This window comes from Anomalospiza imberbis, chromosome 17 (genome assembly GCF_031753505.1).
Source record: "Anomalospiza imberbis isolate Cuckoo-Finch-1a 21T00152 chromosome 17, ASM3175350v1, whole genome shotgun sequence".
Taxonomy (NCBI): Eukaryota; Metazoa; Chordata; class Aves; order Passeriformes; family Viduidae; genus Anomalospiza; species Anomalospiza imberbis.
In genome coordinates, this window is record NC_089697.1 from 3,233,860 (window position 1) to 3,257,814 (window position 23,955).

General features: G+C 41.7%; 1 protein-coding gene across 1 annotated transcript in view; it reads left to right on the forward strand.

Annotated features, from left to right (window-relative positions):
- Positions 1-23,955, forward strand: part of PTPRT (protein tyrosine phosphatase receptor type T) — a 444,327-nt gene that overhangs the window by 172,527 nt on the left and 247,845 nt on the right. Inside the window, exons 5-6 of the mRNA XM_068207489.1 lie at positions 3,009-3,124; positions 5,892-6,066. Coding sequence (XP_068063590.1) covers positions 3,009-3,124; positions 5,892-6,066 — 291 coding nt within the window. The remainder of the gene's footprint in view (positions 1-3,008; positions 3,125-5,891; positions 6,067-23,955) is intronic.

Here is a 23,955-nt window from a genome sequence, read left to right on the forward strand (position 1 = left end):
CCTCCAAGACCTCTAAGGACAGTCAGCCTTGCTTTATTACCTACTTTTCAAGTTGTACAAAAGGCAAAGCTGCTCTTGGTTAATGGCTACTGGAATTCTCTCTTTACTTTCTAATAAATTGATGGTTTTATTATTTCTTAATCTTATTGCTGTAGAAAACAATCTAAAAAGCTTCTTTTAATAACCAGTGTGGTTAACTTCTGAAAAGAACAACCAAACAAATTGTTTCAGTGTTTACTTGGTAAGAGGCCTGTCCCAAAGGCTGGGTGGTTTCAACATGTTAGACCTGCTCAGAGAGCTGTGAAGAGATTGAAAATTAATCTTGTTCAGACACTGCACTTATACAGGAGTAGAAACTAATGCAGGTTCATTACACTGTTCAAAGATGTTAGTGCTGCATTTCTTCTATTGCAGACACAACAATAAGCTGAGATTTATTTACTTTTTTATGTTTAAAGAAGCATTGTGCCTCAGTCTTTGAGTCTGAATTTGTTTGGTTTCTTTACCCACCTTCAGTGGGGCTTGAGGACTTTGGATATTTTATGGATGTAATGTACAGTTACATGTAAAGATCTTTTTTAACAGCCCCTCTTTCTGGCTCATGGTTTCAGTAAGTCAGTGACAGCTGCACAGAAAAAAAATGATGGGTCTTATAGATGGAGTGAAATCAAGTGTTTTTGCTGTGATCAGAATGTCAAAGAACATCTGCCATTCAATGTGACAGACATGGTTCTGCTCAAGTTTAACAGGACATTTCTGATAACTGCAGTATGGTTAATTGCTGCTTAAGTAAATTATATTTGTATTTACCATGTGCTCATTGCTCAGGCCTTTGGGTGCATTTACTTCATTAAGGAATACTTACAGTCTGTATTAACCAGATGTTGCTGATAACTGGCAGCATCCAGACAAATCCCCAAATGGTCTGTGCCTTCCACAGCGTGTTGGGTGATTGCTGGTCCCTTCACTGCAAAAGAGGCCACTAAACAAACCATGGGGCAGAGCCTCAACAAGAAAATGATGGCATTTAAAGCAGTTAGGCAGGATGCTGTGTTGTATCCCTGCTTAATTAAGTAAACTGATTTTGAATCCGTTTCTTCAAGTATATACAAGTCCTTGCCAAAATTAAATGCATTCTTGGTGACTCAAGCAACAAAATGTTTGAAACAGAGTTGGTTGTTTGGGGTTTTTTTTGAATCTGTTTGCAACCCCCAGCATACAGAGCTCATTACAAGCTGCAAGTCCTCTGCAGTCTCTGTAAATGCTGCTCCTGTCTGGTTCCCAGTGCTGCTTTTGTTGTTCAGCAGTGTCAGTCACCAGGGGAAACGTCACCCACGTGTTCCCTTTCCTTGTACAGCCTTTGCCCCTCAGATTCCTTTTACATTTGTTGTAAATCAAAACACGGGGACCATGAAGCTCCTGGTGACCCTGGATGTTACTGAAATCATTGGTCTTATTTCTTCATTTCTGTTTTACCTTCACAGATGACAAAGGCAGTCAAACCAAAGTCAGCAAAAAGCAGTGAAATGCCTCTAATGACACAGTAATACAGAAAAATAAATGTATTGCTGGTGCTGCCTCTTGTTTTCCTTGTCCTGTGAAACAATACACTGGAATATCCATTTTCCTTATGCTAGAAGCTCATTGACTCTGTGTGCATGAGCCCTTGGCATCACAGCACAACCCATGCTCCAGAAGCTGGGCAGACCCAAGGACCAGGGTGCTGGCATTGGTGGGACTCTACACCTTTGTATTTGTAGCTGACTCACAGCTGTACACTTCAGTCTGCAGGCACAAATATTAGAATTATCCTGAAATAACGTGTAGAATGTTCTGAAGTCACCCAGAGGGAGTTTTCCAGTAAACTTTGATGTAACCCTGCTGCCCAGAAAGCAGGATGGCACAGAGTCCCTGTCCTTGAGGAGCTGTCAGTGAGCTGTGTGTTGCATGGGGCACAGGAGCAGATAAAAACCTTTGACATGGTGTATGAACATGTGTTCTCTGTTCATGTGTCAAACACTTGTACATCAAGTTTCAGCCATGCACAGCCACAGATGCCCTCTTCCCTTTAAAGCTGTTTCCTCCAACAGAAGAGAGGTTATATTGTCCTCTGAAATTATGTGTTTCAGTGTCTAATCATACTAGAAAATGAGCAGATATTGTTGAAAAACACTGACCTTTTTAGGTGTATGTTTTTACAGAATATCATACTAAAATGTTTCAAATTATGCACAAGCATTTTTCTGAAGCCCTGCAAGAAAATAGTTCATTTAAAGGTGTTGCTTACTCTGCTGTAGTCTTCTTTATACTTTTAGTTAAATAGAGACCTAACTCAGTCAGATATTTAATCAAAAAGATAATCCTCTCATCTAGTTTCTTTGTGAAAAAATCTGATGTCTGCATTTTTAATATCACTGGTTTAATTTTGAACTAATGCTGAATTTAGTGTCAGCAAAACATTGATATCAGTGATCTCGAACTAAACCAGTGATGCAATACTGTCAGTTAAATGAATATCTCATTTAATATCTGATTTGATATTGATGATGCATTATTCTAAAGGTCTAGGACGTATTTGATAGTCAAGAAAAGAAAAAGAATAAAAGACTTGTGAAAATGGGGTTTGGGTCAGTCATGCTTGACAAGCACAAAAGCATTTGACTTTTTTTGACCTTTTTAGAAACATAGTTTTCTGAAGAAAAGAGATGACTCAATTACTCTTTATAGCAGGCAATAAGAAATTGTGCCGATGACCATGAACTTGTGATTTGATCCAAGTCTGTATTTTCAGAGGTGCCAAAGCTCTCTAAGATCCCTCAGGCCACTCTCCCAGCTCCATCCCCACTTCTCCCTGCAAGGAGAAGTTAAACTCCCAAGGTGTTTACAGCTTCATTTTGCAAAGCCCCTTTGGCAGGGAGAGCTCCAAGCTTTGCTGAGCATTTGGGTGGGTGCAGCACGGGTGGTTCCTGCCTGGCTCTACCCTTGCATCCCTCTGCCTCTTTTGTCAGGAAAAGCCCCGCATTTCCTGCGGCTGCAGAACGTGGAGGTGAACGTGGGGCAGAACGCCACCTTCCAGTGCATCGCCGGGGGCAAGTGGTCACAGCACGACAAGCTCTGGCTCCAGGTAAAGCAATGCCCTGCTGGGGTTTTTTGTGTTTAATTTGGGGCTTTCTTTGCTTTTGCAAGTGAAATAAATAGGTAGAGAAAGATTAGGTGGTGAGGCAAAATCTTTTCATCGAGATCCTTTGAAGAACTGCCATAAATCACTTATAGGTGAGAGTTTGAGGTGATAAAGCATGGAGTTAGGAGACAGAAAAAGGAAAAAAAATTGCCAGTGACAGCAAAGTTCTGGTTTCAAACAAATGCCCATGTACCTGTAAACACTCAGCCATAAAGCAGAAGAGAGGGGAAGTGGAACAGTTCTCTTCTGCTTTATTATGCCATCTGCTTTCCTTTCACCCTCTAAAAACCTTCTCAGCCTGGAGTCAGCGATAATTGTTAAGAAGGAACTCTCCAAGGTCTGAAATTACTTACCTGGGTGGTTAAAATAGACAAACCCAGTTTGCACCCAGGTCTTCTTGCTCTCAGTTTCCCTTGGCTGTGTTGACAGCAGATTTGGTCTTGTTCCTTTTAGTCACTCCCTGAAAGACCAAAACATTCCCTCCCTGGATGTCTTATTTGCAACCTACTGATCAAACTTGTCTGGGACCTGCTCTTCTAGTGGGTGCAGCAAAACCCTTGGGAATTCACTGTCAGTGTTAGAATTGGACATGGAACAGACATCAACCCCAACATCAGCACAGGGGCTGTGTATGTCCCAGTGAAGGACACAATAATTTGTCCTGCCCCTTGAATTTCTCAGATATGTGGACTCCCAGCATTACCATTCCAGAAGCTTTTAACATTGTTGAGTTCCTAAATGTTTAACTCCTAAACAAGTCAAGAGGATTCTTGTTGCACGTATGCAAGGCCAACATCATTTGAAGAACACTAAAGCCAGTCCAAAAGTTTTATTCTCAGCTTGGAATGATGTGACTGAGGTTTGATCACCTCACAGTTGTAACATCTGGGACAGACAGGAAGGGCCTTTTTAGTCAAATAATTACCAGACTTTATCAAATTTTATAATTGACTTCAGGCATTTTAATAAAATTTAAAAATAACATTTTCAAATCTAGCTTAAATCAAGGAATTGGCTTATCTAATCATAAAATTTAAAAATAGTACTGGGAAAAAGGCTTAAGTTGGTGAGACATGTAGTTGGCATTATATAAAAATGATTTTATATTCAGTAACTATGCTCTCATCACAGCTGTTCTTCTAAAAATTGCATTTTTAACTTAGATTTATTTACCTATGGTGGATGTCTAGCACAGACTGAGATATATTTTTGACTTATTTTATCTTTTTTTGGTTCTTTCATTAAGATATTTTCCCAGTTATAATTAGATGTATGTGAAAGCAATTCTGACCTGCAGCAATATGAACCTTTCCCTGTGAGAAGCAGAGTTTGGGGAGGAAAGAATTGCTATTCTTAATGAAAACCTGCTTTCATTCTCTAAAACTTCAACATTTAATGAAAGTAGCCTTGGAAGCACCCCTAGAAACTGTTTAGTAGAAACTGCCAAAACAGCAAAGTGCTTTCCTTTGAAATTCCTAATAAACTGGACAAATGAGCAAGTTGAGGTGTTTATACTGTGGAGAACAATTTCTGGCTAATTCTTCGTCTGTCCCTTTTCCAGTTGGAAAAATGTGGTCTGGCATTGGTAGAGAGGTTTATTGGGGAATGCTGGATATACAAGGATGTCTGCTCATCCGACCAGTTTATTTAAATTGGTCCAGAGTCATAGTTTTGCATCTGGAAAGGCCAAATTTACAGAATCTGTTCATTTGTAGTGTTTTCCCAGGCGAACACAAAGCCTTCAGCTGTTGTGTTTTCACATCCAAGCTGGGCCTCTAATTACCCTGGATGGAGCTGCACAGTGGCAGGCAGACCTGCCCCTCTGCAGCCTTTGCAGGAACTAATCTTAAAATCATGGAATGTCCTGAGCTGGGAGGGACCCCCAGGATCACCCAGCCCAGCCCCATCCCTGCACAGACACCCAACAGCCCCACCCTGGGCACCCCTGGCAGCGCTGTCCCAACGCTCCTGGAGCTCTGGCAGCCTCGGGGCCGTGCCCATCCCCTGGGGAGCCTGGGCAGTGCCAGCACCCTCTGGGGAAGAGCCTTTCCCTGCTCTCCAGCCTGAGCCTGCCCTGACACAGCTCCAGCCATTCCCTGGGTCCTGTCCCTGTCACAGAGTTCCTACTCTGACTAAGCCAAGTGTCCTCAGTGTCCTGCCCTTCATATGGGTTTCCTTCCAGACACTTTACCCTCTTTGTATCCTTAGAACACACCAAAAGCCCAGATATAGCTCAAATATTAATTAGAAATGCAAACTTAATTATATCATAGAATCACAAGTTTGGGTTGAAAGGAAATTTAAAGCTCACCCAGTGCCACCCCCTGCCATGGGCAGGGACACCTTCCACTGTCCCAGGCTGCTCCAAGCCCCATCCAGCCTGGCCTTGGACACTGCCAGGGATCCAGGGGCAGCCACAGCTGCTCTGGGCACCCTGTGCCAGGGCCTCCCCACCCTCACTTATGTATAAGAATTTTTTAGTGCCCAGCTCACACAGCCTAGTGGATTTCCTGAGGGAATGGCTGAATTCTTCCCTTGAAAAGCCATGCTTTTCAAAACCTCTCCAAAACATGGTCCAAAGCCTCTCCCAGCAACATGAACTCAGAGCTCTGACCTATGTTAAGCACCCCAAAGAGCGACTTACCCATGGATGCACCAACGCCCTACCTACCTGTCTCCATTATGGCATTATTTCTCTCTGCCTCTGCAGCAGTGGAACGGGAGGGACACAGCCCTGATGGTCACTCGGGTGGTCAACCACAGGCGTTTCTCGGCCACGGTCAGCGTGGCCGACACGTCGCAGCGCAGCATCAGCAAGTACCGCTGCGTCATCCGCTCCGACGGCGGCTCCGGCGTCTCCAACTACGCCGAGCTCATCGTCAAAGGTAGGAGCAAATCATTTCATGCACAAGGAGTGTTTCCTGCTGGGGGAGAACTGTCTATAAAAACTGACATTCTGTTGGACCTTTGATGCTCTTGAGCCAGGGACAGGCAAAATGACTCGCACAATTTCAGAAGGCAAAATGAGCGTTCATTCAAAAGCACTTCTCTCTTTTATAGAGAACATCGTGACCATTAATTCCATTGGTCTTAAGGTAAAAACATTTCACCTGATTGGTACAGTGGACTTAGGTCAGCGTGGTAGAACATATCTATAAACAACATGAACGGAAAGCAAGGTAATAGATTGTTTACATTCCTCCCAGACTTTTCCCCAGGCTTAGCCTGGCAGAAATCTTTCTCTTTTTCTCTCTGACTGAACTGAGAATATCCACAGACCTTCTTTTGTTCGTATTGAAATAAGGAAATAGGGTGAAAGTGACGTGAGTTTAAGTCGGTATCTTGGGTATTTGAATTTAAAGTTTGGACACAGCCCTCTTTGAAAAGTTTTGTAGTAAAATATGGTGGCTGTGGAGATTTTTACTGTAGTCAGCTGAACAGTTTGGCTGTCAGTCAGCTTCACAAGCTGCTTTCCTTTCCAGTATTTTATCAGGCAGAAATAATCTTGTGGTGGAGCTCTGTATGCCAGCAGAGACTGTTCAGGGCTGCTGGCAGTAAATGCTGGGATTGATTCTGCTGACGCCCTGAAGTCCAGAGTAGAGGCATCAGTAGTTCTTGAAGGGTGTTTGGATTTTAGCCATGTTAATTACCATGATTCAAGAGCCTGACACATGCAAGGTGTGTCTTAATCTCACCTTCACAAGGTGGTGAAGTGCTATCCCCTATGCTGGGTTTTTCTTTATTTTTTAAACCCACCTTGAGCTGCACCACTGGAGTGCTCACTGATTCTTAGGTGGTGAGTTCAGAAGATGGCTGAGTTGTTCCCGAGGTATTCTGTGTTTGGGGTGAGAGCAATTGGAAGTTTGGGTCTGCTCACAGGGTGTAATTTACTCATCTAAATGCAGGGAATATAAACAGCTGTAGAAAGGAGATCAAGTTGCCCATTGTGCTGCTTTCTGCCAGCTGATCTGTCCTTTGGTGATCAGATGCCTTTGTTATGCCTTGCAGTGTTGTGTGGTGCAGATGCTTGGACCACAGAGATCACAAGGAGAATGTTTATGCTGAATGCCAAGTGCTTTTAATTCCCACCCAGTGATCCTATTTCTTGTTCAAGTCTGGGGGAATTAATTCACAATTAAAAGGGAATTCACAATTAAAAGGGAATTGAGCTGCTAGGAGTGGCACACCTAGGATTGTACCACAGCTAAACAGAGGCAGCCTTCCAGAACAAGCAGCTATCAGAGCATTCCAGGCTCTTTTAGGTGCCTGGAATCCACTGAATTCACAGAATCACTGGGTTGGAAGAGACCTCCAAAATCATCAAGTCCAACTCAGCCCCAACACCTCAACTGAACCCTGGCACCCAGTGCCACATCCAGGCTTTGTTAAACACACCCAGGGATGGTGACCCCACCACCTCCCCGGGCAGCCATTCCAGAACTTTATCACTCTTTCTGTGAAAAACTTTTTCCTAGTATCCAACCTGTATTTCCCTTGGTGCAGCTTGAGAACTTCATGTTTGTTGATATGAGCAGGGAAAAAAATAGAAGACTAAATAAAACCCAAGAATAGCTGGATGTCCAGCAGGAAAGGTGCTGATGGCTTCATTGCTGGTTTGCTCAGCAATGCACCCACCTGGAAGGAACTTTACCAGGATCAGATTGTTGTGGGAAGGTCCCATCCTGCTCCTCATCCCTCATTAGGAAGCAGGTGAGGTTAAGTGGCTCATTTGAGATCAGTTTGGTGCTACCCTGTGACACACTGGGCTTCCAACCAGCCCGAGTAATTTTAGTGTGAATAATAGCAAATTTGTAATGCATGTGCACAGGCGGAAATGAAAGCAAATTGGAATTGTTTAATTCTGAAGAGATGATTATTGAATTGTAATAATGTACTTGAGCATACATTCAATTAGCCTGTAATTGAGGTTTTGCTCAGTTCATAGTCCTGCTCCCAAACCTGCTAAATCCAAGCTAAATCTCTGCTTCTCACATGCTTTCTCTTGATCAGAGGAACATAAAATAACAGTGTTTCTTCAACAAAGACTAAAAGTGTGTCTATGTAAGCTTTTTAATTGAAAGATCTGTTTGCTTCCCTATTCATAAGAAGTTTTATTGGAATAGTTAGAACAGAAAGTAGTTTACATTTCTCAATATTGAATGAAAAAGTTTGGTAGATATCAAAACAGAGGTTTTATTTTGAAATGTGCATACTCTTAAACGCCAAATTGGACGGTAAATACCTGTTTCAGCAAATGGAATGATCAATGAAATTAAACACACCACCTTGATTGTCTGTGGGCACCTTCACTAAGAGCAATGTATTATTGAAAAGAAATTACTGGCAATTTTATACAAAAGAATATAACAGTATTAGTTCCAAATTATTCTGGTGTGTTTAGTGGCAGGAGATACGTTTGTAATCCTGTGAAAATGCTGTTCTCTAGGCAGCTATTTGCTGTAGGTGCTAATGCTTCTCTGCCTTCTGGCTTGAATAAATGACAATACATTTATTCTTCTCTTTGCACTCTCCAATCATAATAGCCAGGCCAGAAAAACCTATCATTTCCATCTGCCCCCTTGCCATCCTTTGGTGCTCCAGGGGAAATAGCTTTTCTCTATTTCTTCTCTCTCACTGGTGCACATACAGTAATTTAATACAATTTTGTACAGGGCAGTTTAAAAAACCCCAGAGATTCTGTGTCTCGCTACACTGCTCACACCTGAATGGAACATTTCCTGCCTGTAATTTTCTTTTAAGTAAAAGCTGCATGGCAGTTACTCGTATTCTGAACAAAATGTAGGCCTTGTTGTATAAATATTGTTTAAAATACTGTGGATATTGGCTAGAATTTTATCATTTAAGGTCTGTATTAATGCTGGTGTCCTTCCAGGACACTTGTCACATTAGGTAAGGCTGTGGATAACATTTTAAACTCTGTGGGGGTGTATGGAAGACTGTTTGCAGTTGTTTTTTTTTATTCCTTGATCCCTTTCAGGTACTCTGGATGGTCAAATTAATCATTCAATATATGATAGGAATCTGTGCAGAGCTGATAAAGAGGGAATATTACAGCATCTATATCCTATTTTTATAAACCAGTTTTTCTGAGGTTTTCACTCTCCAGAAGCCTCTCAAAATTAGTTTCCTGCTACCTGTTGCTACCTTAACATAATTTTAAGGCTCCTGGCATTTTTGTAGGGTCTGTTCTGCTACCACAGGGTTAGGAGGTACCTGTTGAGCCTCAGCCCAGCCTCTCCACAGACCTCCAAAGGGATATTCTAGCTCTCTTCAATTTTGTCTTAGTTGATTTTCAAAGTGTTTGGTTGGAAAAATAACCTGCCTCTTACCTGAGAGGCTTTCTGTCATCACTGTGATATTTGGGACAGCTCACTTTTGCTTTTATCAGGCTTTTATCAGTCACATGAGGAGCTGATGCTGTGAGTGACACCAGAGGGAGAGGTGGGCTCCTTGTCAGAGTTGTTTACCATTCTCTCTCTGGGTCTTTTCTGGTGTGATGCTCATCACCGTAATTCCACCATCTGTTTATTAACTCACCAGGTACATGCTAAAATCTGCTCGAATGATTGAGTCTCTTCCTAAAGGCAGACACCAGAATTTACAAAATAAAACTATCCCCAAACCACACAACAAAGGAAAACAACATAGACAAAAGCACAAAAAAATGAACTGAAATAAAAAAAAACTGTCAGATTGTTGGAGTTGAGATACTCAGGTGTGAAAAACATGATAAATAATTTCCTATTAAAATAAGTCCTTATATGGAAGCTTCTCCAGTATGAAATATGCTGTGAAAATTCCAGATTTACAGTTCTAAGACAGACTCATCAAGGAAAAGTTCTACAGGTATTTTGCTGTCCCAGTATTTATTACTGGAACTGACTCCAGAATAGTTTCAGTTCAATATCCAACAGCAGGAAGTCCCACTAGGAGAAAGAATTTTCTGGAGCTTAAAAGTCATAAGAAATGACAACATCTTTGTTCTTCAGCTGAGCCTGATCTTGGGCTGGTTCTGGGAATGTTACATCAGGCTCTCCAAGGATTTCCTTGCAAACACGAAGTTCAGTGTGGGTATGGAAGTGTGTGATTCATATGTGTGTAACATACTGTGGCATGTGTTCCTGGGATGAGGAGATAGTTCCATGTAATCACAGAGGAGACTTACCAACTCCAAAGTTTTTCACTTCCTATAGAGCTATTCTGGAGAGATGTGATGAATATGAAAAGGACCCTTTAAATATTTTCTGCATTGGTTTCATTTTCTTTTTTTTTCTTTTTTTAATATATTTTCATGCCTGATACACAGATAGTTCTATACCCTGAGATATTCATGCCAAATGTGCTCATTAAAACAGAGACAAAAAACATCCTTGCCATCATGGGGTAATATAACCTCTGTTGGTGATGTCCAATTTCCCATACTTCACCCAGGAGATGGGGTGATGATATGAAAAGTAGGTTCTGTATTGGAACTGCCCTCTTTTGCCATCAGGGTGGCTAGAAGACCATGTCCCATGTCCTTTGAACTCTTTGGGAGACAAGCTTAGCTGTGGCGCATCTGGTTAAATTTTACTGTTATAAAAAGCACTTTTGCCATGTGCATTAATAAGCAGCTGGCAGGTGTGAAGATTCCTATCTGAATTTATCAGGCTCATCCAGATCACAGAAGTTCCTGGGCACGTCTGTATTCATCTTCCTGAATTCTGCATTTAATCAAGGCCCTCCAAGTTATAGCTTGTGAGCAGGAGCCAGTCCCTTGCTGGAGCTCCCAGCAGTGTCAGGACACTGATAATGAGGGTTCCCTCGGGCTGCCTGCTCTCTCTTTGCCTGTTTTCTCCCAGCTTACACAAGTACAGTCAGTGTTCAGTGCTCAGTGCCGTGCTGTGACGAGTGGAGCACAGATCTGCTGAAACACCTAAAGATGCAGCTCCTCCGAGCACTACACCCAGAGTGGGAGGCGCATCCAGGCTCTTTGTGAGGGCTGTGCTGCCTGTGAAATATCTGAATGAGGGAGAGTGGCTCTGTCATCAATAGAGTGGCTGGAAAAGCCACTTCTTCCTTTATTTCTTTGCAGTCATAGTTGTGTAGGGAATGTAACAATCCCTTCGCTGGCGCCGGCTGGTAATTACCTGAACTTGTCACTGCTCTCTTTAATTCAGTGCAGTTCAGTAGCAGTTGCTTTAGCTCAGGTTTAATCATGGGGTGGGTGTGTGGTTAGAAAAGAAGAGGCAGAGAGATTACAAACACCAAGAGCTGTAACTCCAATTTCTCTTCTTTCCATCCAAATTCATATTCACTGCAATATCTCCAATGAAGGAGATGGAAGACAAAGCTGTTGTATTGTAGATTTTCAGTAGTATGAAACATGAGTCCTCTCAAAAAGGAAATATTTCCCTCTCCTTATGCTTAACTTCCAAAACAGAGCTGGGAAATGAAGCCATTTCCTTGAGAAGTGATAAATGTGCAGTTTATAGAAAGGATCCACTTGTCAGCATTGCATCCAGTGCCACACAGACTTGCAGTAATGGTCCAGAATACGTTTTCCTGGTTTCTCGTTTATATTAATCAACAGGATGTAAACAAACATATTCAGGAGGAATACAAAGCCACAAGGGGTACAAGACAAGTTCATAAACTAATGGTACATTCTCAATTCAATCTATATTTTTCCCAACTTTTTTGTTTCTCTTTTCAGCAGCCTTTTTGCTCTTATGTAAGATGAGCAGGGAGCACTCAGGGTTTAAACTTGACCTTGTTTCTAACAACCTGGGAAATGATAATGGCTCTCCTATCACACCACTGAGTGTCTTGACTAAATGCATGCTATACATGCAAACCTTTTAGTTTCTAGTTAGAATTATTAAAGAGGTTTAAGGCAACTGCACAGAAATTAACTCACGAGTGTTGATGCTCAGAAAAGAACATAAAATTCCAAGAACACAGCCCTGTGCCTTTGCTGCCTGGAAGTGTCCTTGCAGTGAATGATCACCAGATATGTGCCATTATCAAACAAATCTGGCAGCTTTTCATTCTTTTTTCCTTTTTAAAGGACAGATTTTCATGCAAATTGATTATTAATGATGCTCACATGACATTAAAATTCAAAATTACACTTTTTTTTTTTTGCTTATGACTGAACTTAAAGACCTAGCATGGAAGATGAGTCATATTCATTGTTAACTCTCTTCTGTTAATCCTTCCTCTGCCTGCTTAATTGTAGGGAAGTTATTAATGGGCTTCTCCTGAAAAATAGGATCTAAACTGTTCCTAATTTATCCACCCTGTGGTTACCATGCTGTTAACTGCTTTCCATTCAAGAAAACTCCCTTGAAGTGTCATTTGTCACCATTTGTGGATGTTGGTGAAGATTCTGGTATGGTTCAGGCAGATTTGGGCACTTGTTGGGCACTTATGGGATGCAATTTTTGAGCATGAGCTGTTATCTCAGCAGGGCAGGGATACCCCTCTCACACCAAAATAGATTTAGTTTGCAGCAGAAGAAAAAACCACAAAAAAAAAAAAGTTTTACTTGATGTGAAATGCAAGCTAAGATGCACCAGATTTCTTAGTAAGAACAGATGATTGTAAGTATGAGGATCTTTAATAATAAACCTGCAAAAAAAAGGGTGTATTTGCAATAGAGTGAGGCCTGTAATTCCCATGTGTATGGGACAAACTAATGAATTTCCAAAGAAAAGAGGAAACTGTTTCTGTAGGTGCAAATGCCTAAAGCCAATGTGGTTACTGGAACTTTTAAAAATTTTGCAGCACCAGATGCTAAAGAAGCTCAGATACTCACCTCTTTCAGACATGCAGTATTTCCTCCAGCTAACAGGCTTCCTGCAAAATCCTGCATTTGCTGTAGGACACTGAAATAAGAATTTGAACATGACCTGTGGAAAGGACAACCTTTGCCCTGAGCCAGGTGCTGATGAATTCCCCAGCTCTCTTGGCTTTGATTTGAGCTTTCATTTTTTGCTGGCAGCATCCTGTGAGTCTGCACAGTGCACGGTTGGGTTTCTTAGGATGTGTGAAACATATGCCCAGCTTATTTTTATTGTTTTTAAACAAACTGCAAGGCAAGATATAAAACAGAATTATTTGTTGTTTCTTCACATTGCCCTGACTTACTGAACTTTTGGATTGTGGTGAGGTTTAACCCTTCTTTAAACAATCTCTTCTTGTGGGTGTTCAGCCATCAGAGATTCCAGGTCTGGGTGCCACACACACTGTTCTCCCTCCTTCCAACACACCACTACACAATCTCCAAGGCTAAACTCCTCTGCTGGTTTAGAGGTTGGCATTTATAAGCTGAGCCTCTAATCCTGAAGTAAAAAAGGTTGAAAGTTCATGAGGAAGAAAATGATGGGAGCTCTGTAAACACTTGACTGATGGGGCTAAGGATACTGGCATTAAGGCAGCTCCAGAATCTTCTCAGCTTCCAATCTGGGAGCTGGCAGAAGGCTTTTGAAGTGTGTGAGTGGTGCTGAATAGAGACCATTGCAGGAGTTTGTGTCAGGAATTCAGGTGAATGGGATTTTTAATGTTTGCATAGAATTTAGCTCTGAATGCTGGAGCTGAGCTGATTTGCTTTGTGAGCCAGTGTAACTGAACTCCAGGGAGCAGCTGATGTTGGTGATGTCTGCATTTGTCCTGTCTGAATGAGGAGATGGAAGAGCCTGTTGCAGTGTTAAGGAAAGAATGATCACTTGGAAGTTAATTCACTGCTCAACACTGAGATCGTGAGACAAGGAAACAGCCAGAACTGCAGTTTGGAGTGGAGATGTTGCAGCCCTCCTTTTCCATCTCTACCCAACTGAAGAATGCTTCATTTTTCAAAGCAAATAATTTCCCAGGATCCATTCTAGCTGCAAGCTGATGAAATACTCTTCTCCTAGAACCACCCCCTCAAACCTGTTGCACTGCTTTCCAGCTTTGCTCTGATGTGCTGATTTTCTGCCATGGTGAATACCTTCTCTGGTACTGAGACTGCTTCAGGTCACACCCTCCCCATCACCCCTGTCCAGCTGTGGCTTTTAAAGGTGCTTTAGATCTAAGACCAGAAACCTGCTGAGCAACAGGGTGATGGTTACAGCAAGCCCTGCAACTATGTTATTAATTGGGCTAGGAATTTGAGAAGAAAACCCATAATATGATGTTCCCTAACTCCCAAAATCCACACTGCCTATTGAACAGCTGTGCTATTACACCTTCAAGGTGACCAGGAATGGTTTCAAACTAAAAGAGAAGATATTTAGATTAGATGAAATTCTTTACTCAGAGTGTGCGGAGGCCCTGGCACAGGGTGCCCAGAGAAGCTGTGGCTGCCCCTGGATCCCTGGCAGTGTCCAAGGCCAGGTGGGACAGGGCTTGGGCAGCCTGGAATAGTAGAAGGTGTCCCTGCCATGGCAGGGGGTTGAAATGAGGTGAATTTTAAGGTCCCTTCCAACCCAAACCATGTTGTGATTCTGTGGTTATGCTCTGCTCTGGTGCCAAGATACACAAAACCCCTGTCTAAAGAAATTATTCCAGTCCTTTTTCGCCTGTTTTTTCTTAACAGATTTCTCTCCAGTGCATCTCTTGCCTCTCTCTCTCTCTCTTTCTCAGCAGGAAACTTTCCATCAGTGCTTGTTTGCATGTGAGGAAGATGCAAATAGCTGCAAGACTTGGGCTCTCTCTGTTTGGATCCCATAAATCAGACTTTGCATATGCTTTACTGTCCTATTTATTACCCTGAAGCTACCACTGACTTACATGACAGACTACAACTTACAAACTGTTTGTTCCCTCAGCAGGGTACAGACACAAATTAAAATGGAAGCGGTTTGGATTACTTGCTTCTACAATTTTCTCTTTTCTTTCCTTCATTTTACACAAAACCTCCTTTTGCTGCTGCTGCTGCTGCTCATGACTTTTTGACTGACCCTTATGAGCACTGCTGACCATATCCTGCTGCCTTTTGATCAGCAATGTGGTATGACTGAGAATTCTGACCCAGATTTCCCATCAAATAGTGATTTATCAATACTTCCCATGATTCTGAGGTTGAAACTCTAAATGTAAACACTTCTGTGCTTGCTCTTTCATTGTTTACTCCCACCTCCCTTTTACTTAACCTTACTTATATCCTACTTGCAGAAAATTTGTTTTTCACTTGTGTCAAGAATATGGTGCTTCAAGGATGACTCAGAATTTTGGTACATTGATTTTTTTTGCCCTTTGGTGAGGCCATTCAGAGCACGCAGCAATCACTCTGCTCATGGAAGGTTTTATGCTCATTGCTGTAGTCACAAACTGAACTGCTCTTGACAATTGAAGTCTTGTCATAAACAAGCATTTTATATAAAATTATATATGTGTATATATATATAACCACCAGGATTCCTTAAGACTGTTTCATTAATTTCTCTTACAGGATTTAAAATTGAATAATTAGGAAAAATACATTTTTTGTCTCCAAGATAGAACTTTTTCCCCACATACATGATCCTCTCAAAGCCTGTCCAGTGGAATTTGATTCAGCAGTAGTTGAGCCTGCATTTAGTCAAGGAGACTAAGGAAAATCATTCTGGTATTGAATTATCCTCAAATTCGCCATAATGTTTTTTATATCTCATCTTTATGGAATCACAGTACTGTTATAGTCTTTAGAGTGGGATTATTGGTGTTTCCAGAGCAAAAAGGGAATTTTAATAGCCTTCATTAGAGCTGTGATAGTTTCAATAGGGACTAAACTATTCTCTCTTCCAGGATTTACTTTCAACAGAGAGGATGAGAATTTTTTGTGTGGCTCAGCCTCAGGTGTAGCAGCTCTACACTCATAAGGAAGTTTTATTATTTTTCATATATCTCACTTCAATTACAGCTGCCATGACAGGAAGAAAAAAAATGTTTAATCTCATTCGACATTTTGTAAAATGCAGGCCACAGAATTCACAAGTCATTCTTGCATCATGAGCACTACTGTATAAACAAAGCAGAAGAGTCTTCAAAAAAGATTGTGATTGAAAGGTTTTAAATTATAGAAAATCTCACCAGTCTTAGATAAGCTCTTTAAATACTTAATTATCTTCCCTGTGTAGCATCTATACCTTATTTGAGTGGGATATTTCCAGCTTTTGCAGCTAACAGATCTTAAGCCTTTCTTCTAAATATAATCAATCTTGAAGTATTGAATGTGAAGCTGTATTGATCACAATCTTGGCTCTGTTTGGTTAATTTATGTGTCTTAAGTATCTTTACAAGGTCCCTTGTTCTGTTGAAGAACTGCTGTCAGTTCTAGGGAAAATATATCAATCTGGACTCTCAGGTATTTTTGTGAAATATTTTCTTTTGTTTCCACAATGAACATGTTTCCTTACCAGGTTTGCTCACTTTCTTGCTGTGGAATGGGGAAACCTTTAAGCACATGGATTTTATTTATATTTCTTTCCCCAGTCCTAACAAAAATCTCTTCAGCAGAGACAGGGACAGGCACTATAAACATGACCTGCATGGTTAAGGAAAAGCACTTGTTCCACAAGCAGTGTTTCATGTGACAGGAGATCATTGCCTACATGGTGAACTCCTGTATCAAACAGTAACAACAAATACATTAATTATTGAGACAGTATCCTGGAGACCTCATGAGGAACTAATGGAGACTTGCTGGAAGTCACTAGTTTTCAGTTCAGGTGTGGTTAAATGTAACATTATTTTTAATCAAACGGCCTTTTGGTGTCAGTCCCAGTAAGAAATCTATTGAGTCCACCACAGAAGGGATTTCTGTGCCACAGAAAAGCTTTCACAGCTGGGACATGCAAGATTTTTGTGTGTGCTCTTGTGGCAGCAGCTCTCTCCACAGAGAGCAGGCACAGACTCTCCCAGGCATTGTCCTGGGGAAGGCTGTGAGAAGATCAGAGGAAATAATGAGAAACAATTCTTATCTCCACTTGCTGCACCTGCTGTTGTGCACATGTGGAATGTGCCATGGAGATTTGTTTACCAAAGGGTGATTTCTTAATTGGACACTGGATGGTTGGATTGATTGACCAATTAGGTCAAAGCTGTATCGGGCTGGCTGGAAGGGTTACTGGGTTTCTTAAGAAGTATAGTGTAATATAAGATGATATAATAAAGTGATTGATCAGCCTTCTGCAATCATGGAGTCAATGCTAATTATTGCCCAGCTGGGGGCCTGCAGCGACATGCTCTTGCACCACATTTCTAACCCTGCATACCATGAGGGCTGAACTTGTTCCACAGCACCAAAATGTCTTCCCTGGCATGTTAAATTTGGGGTATTTTGAGGGAATATGGGGACCCCTGCTCCATCTGCTGTCCCAAGGCTTTGGATCTGTACGTGAGTGCCTTGGGAATCCTGTGCTGTCGTATCAACACAATTGTCCAGCAAGAATGTGAGCAGAAGGATGGATGAAGGGATATTGTGTGTGACCTCATTGTTCTGAGAGCTCTGAGCTCCAGCTCTGTCACCTTCATTCTCAGCTCCACAGCAAGCGCTTTTTTTCAGAATTCCTTCTGTTTCCATATTTATGTCTTTTAACTCTGACAGGAATAAAGCACAGAAAGCATTTTGAGATCTGGCAACCAGACTGTCCCCAGCAGTGAGCTGAGCTGGTGGTTTGGCCATTATACATATTCTTTTGAAGTAAATGAGTCTCAGATTTTGTTTGGTGCTGTCTCTCCCCTCCTTTTCCTTTTATTTTTTTTTTTTTTTTTTTTTTTTTTAGGAATAATGAATGGTAGTTTCAATCCTCCCCAATTTCTCACAGGCTCTGGAATGCTTTTTGTGAAATACCAGCACCTATCACCCATCATTGCAGCTCTCAGGGTGAACAGCACACTGTGCAGCATATTGGAATTTCTAGCATTTATTACTGCCTCAAAATGCATTTTGTGAAAAAAGAAAGAACTGATTTTTGGTGTAATACTGTGGAGTCTCTCCTAGGGAACAGCCTAGATCAAGAAGTATGTTTAAAGGCTGAGTTTTTAACTGGAAATAAACAGAGATACAGCCCAGGAGAGGGAGAGATGAAAGGAGTGTTGTGGTCTGCAGGGTATTGTGAAACTCTCTGTATCATAAAAATCTGAAATAAAAAGAGAAGTATTGAGTGGTAAAGAAAGATTCACCTTAACTGGTTATCAGGCACTTCTGGTGAGTCTGCCTGCTAGATCTGAGACATTAGATTACTAGAGCTGGTTGTACTACTATTGCTGACTTTTTATGGGAGGTGTGGGGGATTTTTGAACCAAATCCTGAAGTTTGCTTCATCCCTGGGTTTTTTTATGTGGTGTGGGCAGAGAGAGGGAGGGCTCCAAGCCAGAGTGATCGCTTCAGGTTAATATCTTGGACTTTCATTTGTTTTTTTTTTTTTGGTTGGGTTTTTTTACATTCAGAATTTACTGATGCTTATCAAAGGCTCTGTTTTTACAATTTAAGTTTTATTTTTGTTGCTTTACATCTCAATAGGTTGCCAGCCTTAGCTGTGAGTTGATTTTTTTTCTGTCAAGTTTGCCTTGATCATTTGGGGTAAGTGAGCCTGCAACCTGACCTTAAACGTGAGGGCTTTTTCTGTGGCTCACAGTGCTTGGAACAGAGCCTCCCTGGTTGTTCCAGCTAGAAGATAATCAGATGGAGTGAAACTGGGAGGGGGAAGAGCTGAACAGATGTATTTACTTGGAAAATACAACTTAGTGCTCGCCATCCCAGCTGGCATATGAGTAGACATATGTAAACCACAGAGTGCCTGTGACCTCTAAGCACATGCAAAACACCCCAGAATATTTTTACACTGTGTGCTCATGAGATTTGCTTAATTCTCTAAAGTCTAAGGAGCCTCAGAGGCATCTTTGTGGTAGCTCAACTTACTTTAGGAACCTGCATTTTAGTCCTGGGATTTTTGGGGTGGGGGATGTTGTAGAAGTTTAGCAGAGTTATATTTCTGCTTCAAAAGCAGGAATGAGTGGCAGGGATGGATCAGATTTATCTGAGGTGTGAGCAGGAAAAAATAAGTGATATAAACGTATATCAGCAATGGACTTGCTACTTAACTGAGCATGCCTTCCACAACGATGCTGCCAGGAACTACAGGAAAATAAACTTTCTAACACAAAGCATGACCTGAATACCACGTCAGAGCATGAAGAAACAGCCTCCTGAAGTTCATCCTGTGCAGCTGGGGAGGTGTTCTAATGAAAGCTATTTCGAGTGGCTGTGTACAGTAAATTAGCAGCCTCCTGTGTTTACTGCACTCGGTGGTATGTACTCTACTGCCTGCTTGAAAAGCTGTAAAAAAGAGAGGATTCTGTCTTGGGTAAAACTGTTGTAGGTATTTGTGTCAGCTCTGAGATTTTTATAGGCACCTGTTCCTTGCCTTTCTCATTAGCTGCTCTCCAGGGCAGCAATTGGAGTGACAGCTATAACGTTATCCACTCACAGACACCTCTGCCCACATCAAAATGTTTTGCTGCTGGTGAGGTGATAATTTTCCTTGCATCAATCAAACTTCTGTCAGTAAGATCAGACAAATGGTCCTCTGGTTCCTGCAGTATATATTTATCCTGTTTTCTATCTGAACAGGAGAAAATACAGTAGGTAATTCTGGTAGAAGGGAATAGAGGAAATGACTAATAATTGGCCGGTAAGACACTTGCATTGATAGGGTTGTTCTACAGTAGTGGAGGTTTATTTGCAATTCCAGCTGTGTGAGTCCTTGTATGGCAGCTGCACTATTGATACCTGTGGCTTTATATGTGTTTTTGCGGAAAGGAGAAGAGGAAAGGCAGTTTATTTCAAAATTGAATGTTAACACTGTATGTAAAATATGTATAAATTTGTTTCTTCTTTAGGTTAGAGTCTCTACCATGTGCTTTCTCTTACCATTTGTGTCTATTAACCAAACCAATGTTCCAGGCAGTTGTGTCACAAACCAAGAGCAAAAAGAAGTTCAGCTTGTTGTTGGATGTGTGAGATACTGTGTTTATATCCTTGGGGAGAAATGGGTCAACTTTTATTTCAAACTGTGAAGTGCTTTGTGACAAAATGTGTTTAAGTAACACAAACCAAAACAAAGCCCAGCTCTGTACCAGAACAAAGCACAAAAGCATCAGTGTGGCACAACTTTGATTTTGTTCTTCTTGTCCCGTTGACCCCTGCAGACACCACCAGGTTTTGCTTATCCTAGAAGCTCATTTTAGGAGAAAAAAGCCAGCTATACTTGCCACAGCTGGACTCTGTGTGTAGGGATTGGCTGCTGGAGCTTTGTGCTGATAAAGGAACAGAACACTGAGCTCTTCCTTCTGTTTTCTCCCAGGTATTACCTCATGGTTGTTTAAACAAGGCTTGCCATTGTCAGAGATAATAATTCTGGTTGGAAAAGCCCCCCAGGGTCATCGAGCCCAGCCTGTGCCTGATCCCCACCATATCACCCACCCCAGAGCTCTGGATGCCACATCCAGGTTCTCTGAACATCTCCAGGGAGGGTCTTTAGGGCTCCTGAAAAAGTCCTTTTGTGTGCAGGGCAGAGAATCAAACTGGGTATTTGCTGAACTTTTGTAAATAGATGGAGATGGGAGACAAACTAAAAGACAGCAATTATGGTAATGATTGCAATCCTCCAAACAAACAGAAATTTGCTTGTTAGTTGGCAAAATGAGACATCCATCTGCCAGAGCTGAGTCCCCAGAGCTGAGCAGAGCAGACCTTCCTTGGAGGACTCCACACTCCTGCTTTTCTTTGTCTGTAAAAGTGACTGAGGACTTGCTCTCTGAGGCTACTAAACCAATGCTCAAAATAGTACTTGAGATCACTTCATGTGATTATTTCTGATTATTTCTAGAGTGGCTGTAGCTCTATGCCAGGGTAAACTTCAAATCAGAGTGTATTTAGGGCAGTGGCTGCAGCTACCCAGGAGCACAGGGAGATCCTGCCATGCTCTCTATCATGTAGGAGAACAAACATGTACTCTAAGCTTGTATTTGTTAACTTTTGTGAAGAACTGAACCCCGGGGACTTAATGTGATATTTAACTAAATGACTGTGATTGAGGCCCTGAGGCCAATGGCATAAAATGTGACAGAGTGTTAGGATCACTTACCTAAAATTATACCTCAAACAATTGATGTTAAAAGAGTTGTCTGATACCTTGGTAGGGTCCGCAGCCTGTTTTCCATTGCAGGTGTTGGTACGTTTCTGTTTGGAGGTATCCTTTGGAGAGAGAAAAAAAGAAAAGCATTCAGCCAAACCTTTCTGGATCCTATTTTCAGGGAAACTGAAAAATACAAATGTAATTAGAGGAATAAAACCATGAAGGATATGGAGTGGTAAATCTTACCTGAAAACAATATTCAGGAAGAAAACAAAATTTTGTGGGATGTACCCAAATGTGCTGGTCAAATACCTGCACATTGCTCTGTGATCCCAGCAGGTGACCCGGTGCAGCGAGTACTCACATGGATGATTTGTTTGAATATGTGGCTCAGGCACCCCCTACCCCTGTGATAACAGGAAAACTCACTTTTTTGTTTCATTTTCTGTGGTTCATTTGTACTGAGGGTTATTCTGGGATGAGACCTTATTGAATGCCAGAGGACTTGGTTGGATTTCTCAAATTTACTTGTCAGTGGTCAACTTCTACCATCTGCAGGAGTGGTGGCCATTCCTGTTTTTTTGCAGGGCTGTCTATGCACTTAAATCCTCCCTTCCTTGCATTCTTTTGCCCATTCACCAAACCAGAACTTCCCACTCTTCCCATCCCATCCCATCCCATCCCATCCCATCCCATCCCATCCCATCCCATCCCATCCCATCCCATCCCATCCCATCCCATCCCATCCCATCCCATCCCCGTATCATCAAGCCACAGGCTAAAAGTGCTGGGCTGAAAAGGAGGTTTGAATTCTATTTTTCCAAGTAAAGGACAGGCAGATGATTAGCACAGTGCCTGGGATATCTGGAGGTCACATCAGTTATAACCAATTAGTGTTTTACTTATCAGTTGGAAAAAAAAAAGTGATTTCAAATGTAATTAGTAAACAAACGCATTTCATGTTCTTTAAACCCCAGGGAGTGCTGGTTTTGGAAATGTCAAAGCCAGTTCAGGTTTCATATGATCATTTGGAACATGGCAACAAAGTTTATTTTAGTGCAAGACACTTTATTATTCAGTGGTTAAAAAGAAACTTCTTGAAACCAGCTTTTTCTTTGAGGATTTGTGGTGCAAAAGAACCCACAGTAAACACCACTGCCATCTGTTTCAAAGAAGAAATGTTGGGCTATGAATGTCCTTACAAAAGCTGAAAAGCTTTTTAATAGTTAAAAATGTATAATTTTAGAATTTTTTTTCATTGATTTGATTGCATTGAACCAGATGTTTTTGGGTTTTTTTTTCATGAAGAGCCTTTGCCACATCCATGTGTACAATGCTTTGAGAAAATATATGCCTAGCAAATTTGGAGGTGATGATGAGGAGATTTGAAGATGCAGTGTCTCCCAATTTTCTTAACACTTGAGGAAGAATGCAAACCTATGATGAATGAGCTTGTTTGGCCAAACAGATTTTCTATGTGCAATGCTCATTTTTGGACCTGTCCACTCCCTTCCCTGTGTATTCACAGGAAAGTAAAGGAACTTTACTTGCTACCCAAAAGTCTTTTTTTTTTGCCCAGGGGATGGGCACGGCCCCGAGGCTGCCAGAGCTCCAGGAGCGTTGGGACAGCGCTGCCAGGGCTGCCCAGGGTGGGGCTGTTGGGTGTCTGTGCAGGGATGGGGCTGGACTGGGTGATCCTGGGGGTCCCTCCCAGCTTAGGATATTCCATGATTCCATAATGATTTTTTTCTCTGATGGAGTGTTCCTCACTAAGATTTGCCACGTGAATGGAAAAAAAGCTGTGTATAGACCAGAACAAGTTAAACTTCTGCATGGGCTGGAAACTGCAGATATAATCAGGAATGCTTTTATGTATCTGGAAACAGTGTGTTCCTCTAAAAGCTTGCTAATTTTATTTTTAAAAGGGAACATAAATATCTGACTCATTCTCCCATACGTCTGCTGTTCTTCTATAGAAAATGCCTTTGCTAACAATACTTACATGTGGCTTGTCTTTTTAATGACTAAACAAGGATTTCTGAGTAAGAACCATCAAACAAATTAGCAGAGATCATAAATATCTATTTTATTAATCCTGATAAAATATGCTGTGATTCCCCTCTCTGATTCAACCCTTTCTTTTATGGATAATTGTCTTCTGAGGAGGCTGTGCTCACAGATCTGCCTGACCTCTCTAATCTTCTATCCCAGACTGCCATGTCACTCTCCTTTGGGGAAGGATTTGAGTTCTCATTGTGTGGTGGATTAAATAAGTGTCGTTGGGTTTCTGAGTACCTTCCAGGAATTTCCTCTGGGTGAACCTTAAAGTATTCTGTTTGTCAAGAACTGCAGTTCCTGTAGCTGCCAGATTTGGACTCCAGTTCTCCCAGCTGGCGGCTGCCAGTAGCAGGGTTCAGCCCTCATTGATATTCATGGTGCACCTCCAGGCACTGTTCCTCTGAGCAGCACCCCTGGGCTCTCCCAAAGCCTTGGACCAGGTGTGTTCTGCATTGCTCCCTCTGCATTTTATCTGACTTGGCTCCCTGATCCCATTCCTTTATTTGTTTCTTGTCACCAGTTGCCTCCTGAAGTCTGTTCCTGCTGTTCTTGAACCTCCTCCCCCTTGGTAACGTGGAGAGCTGGTTTGTGGGTGGTTCTGAGTTCCCA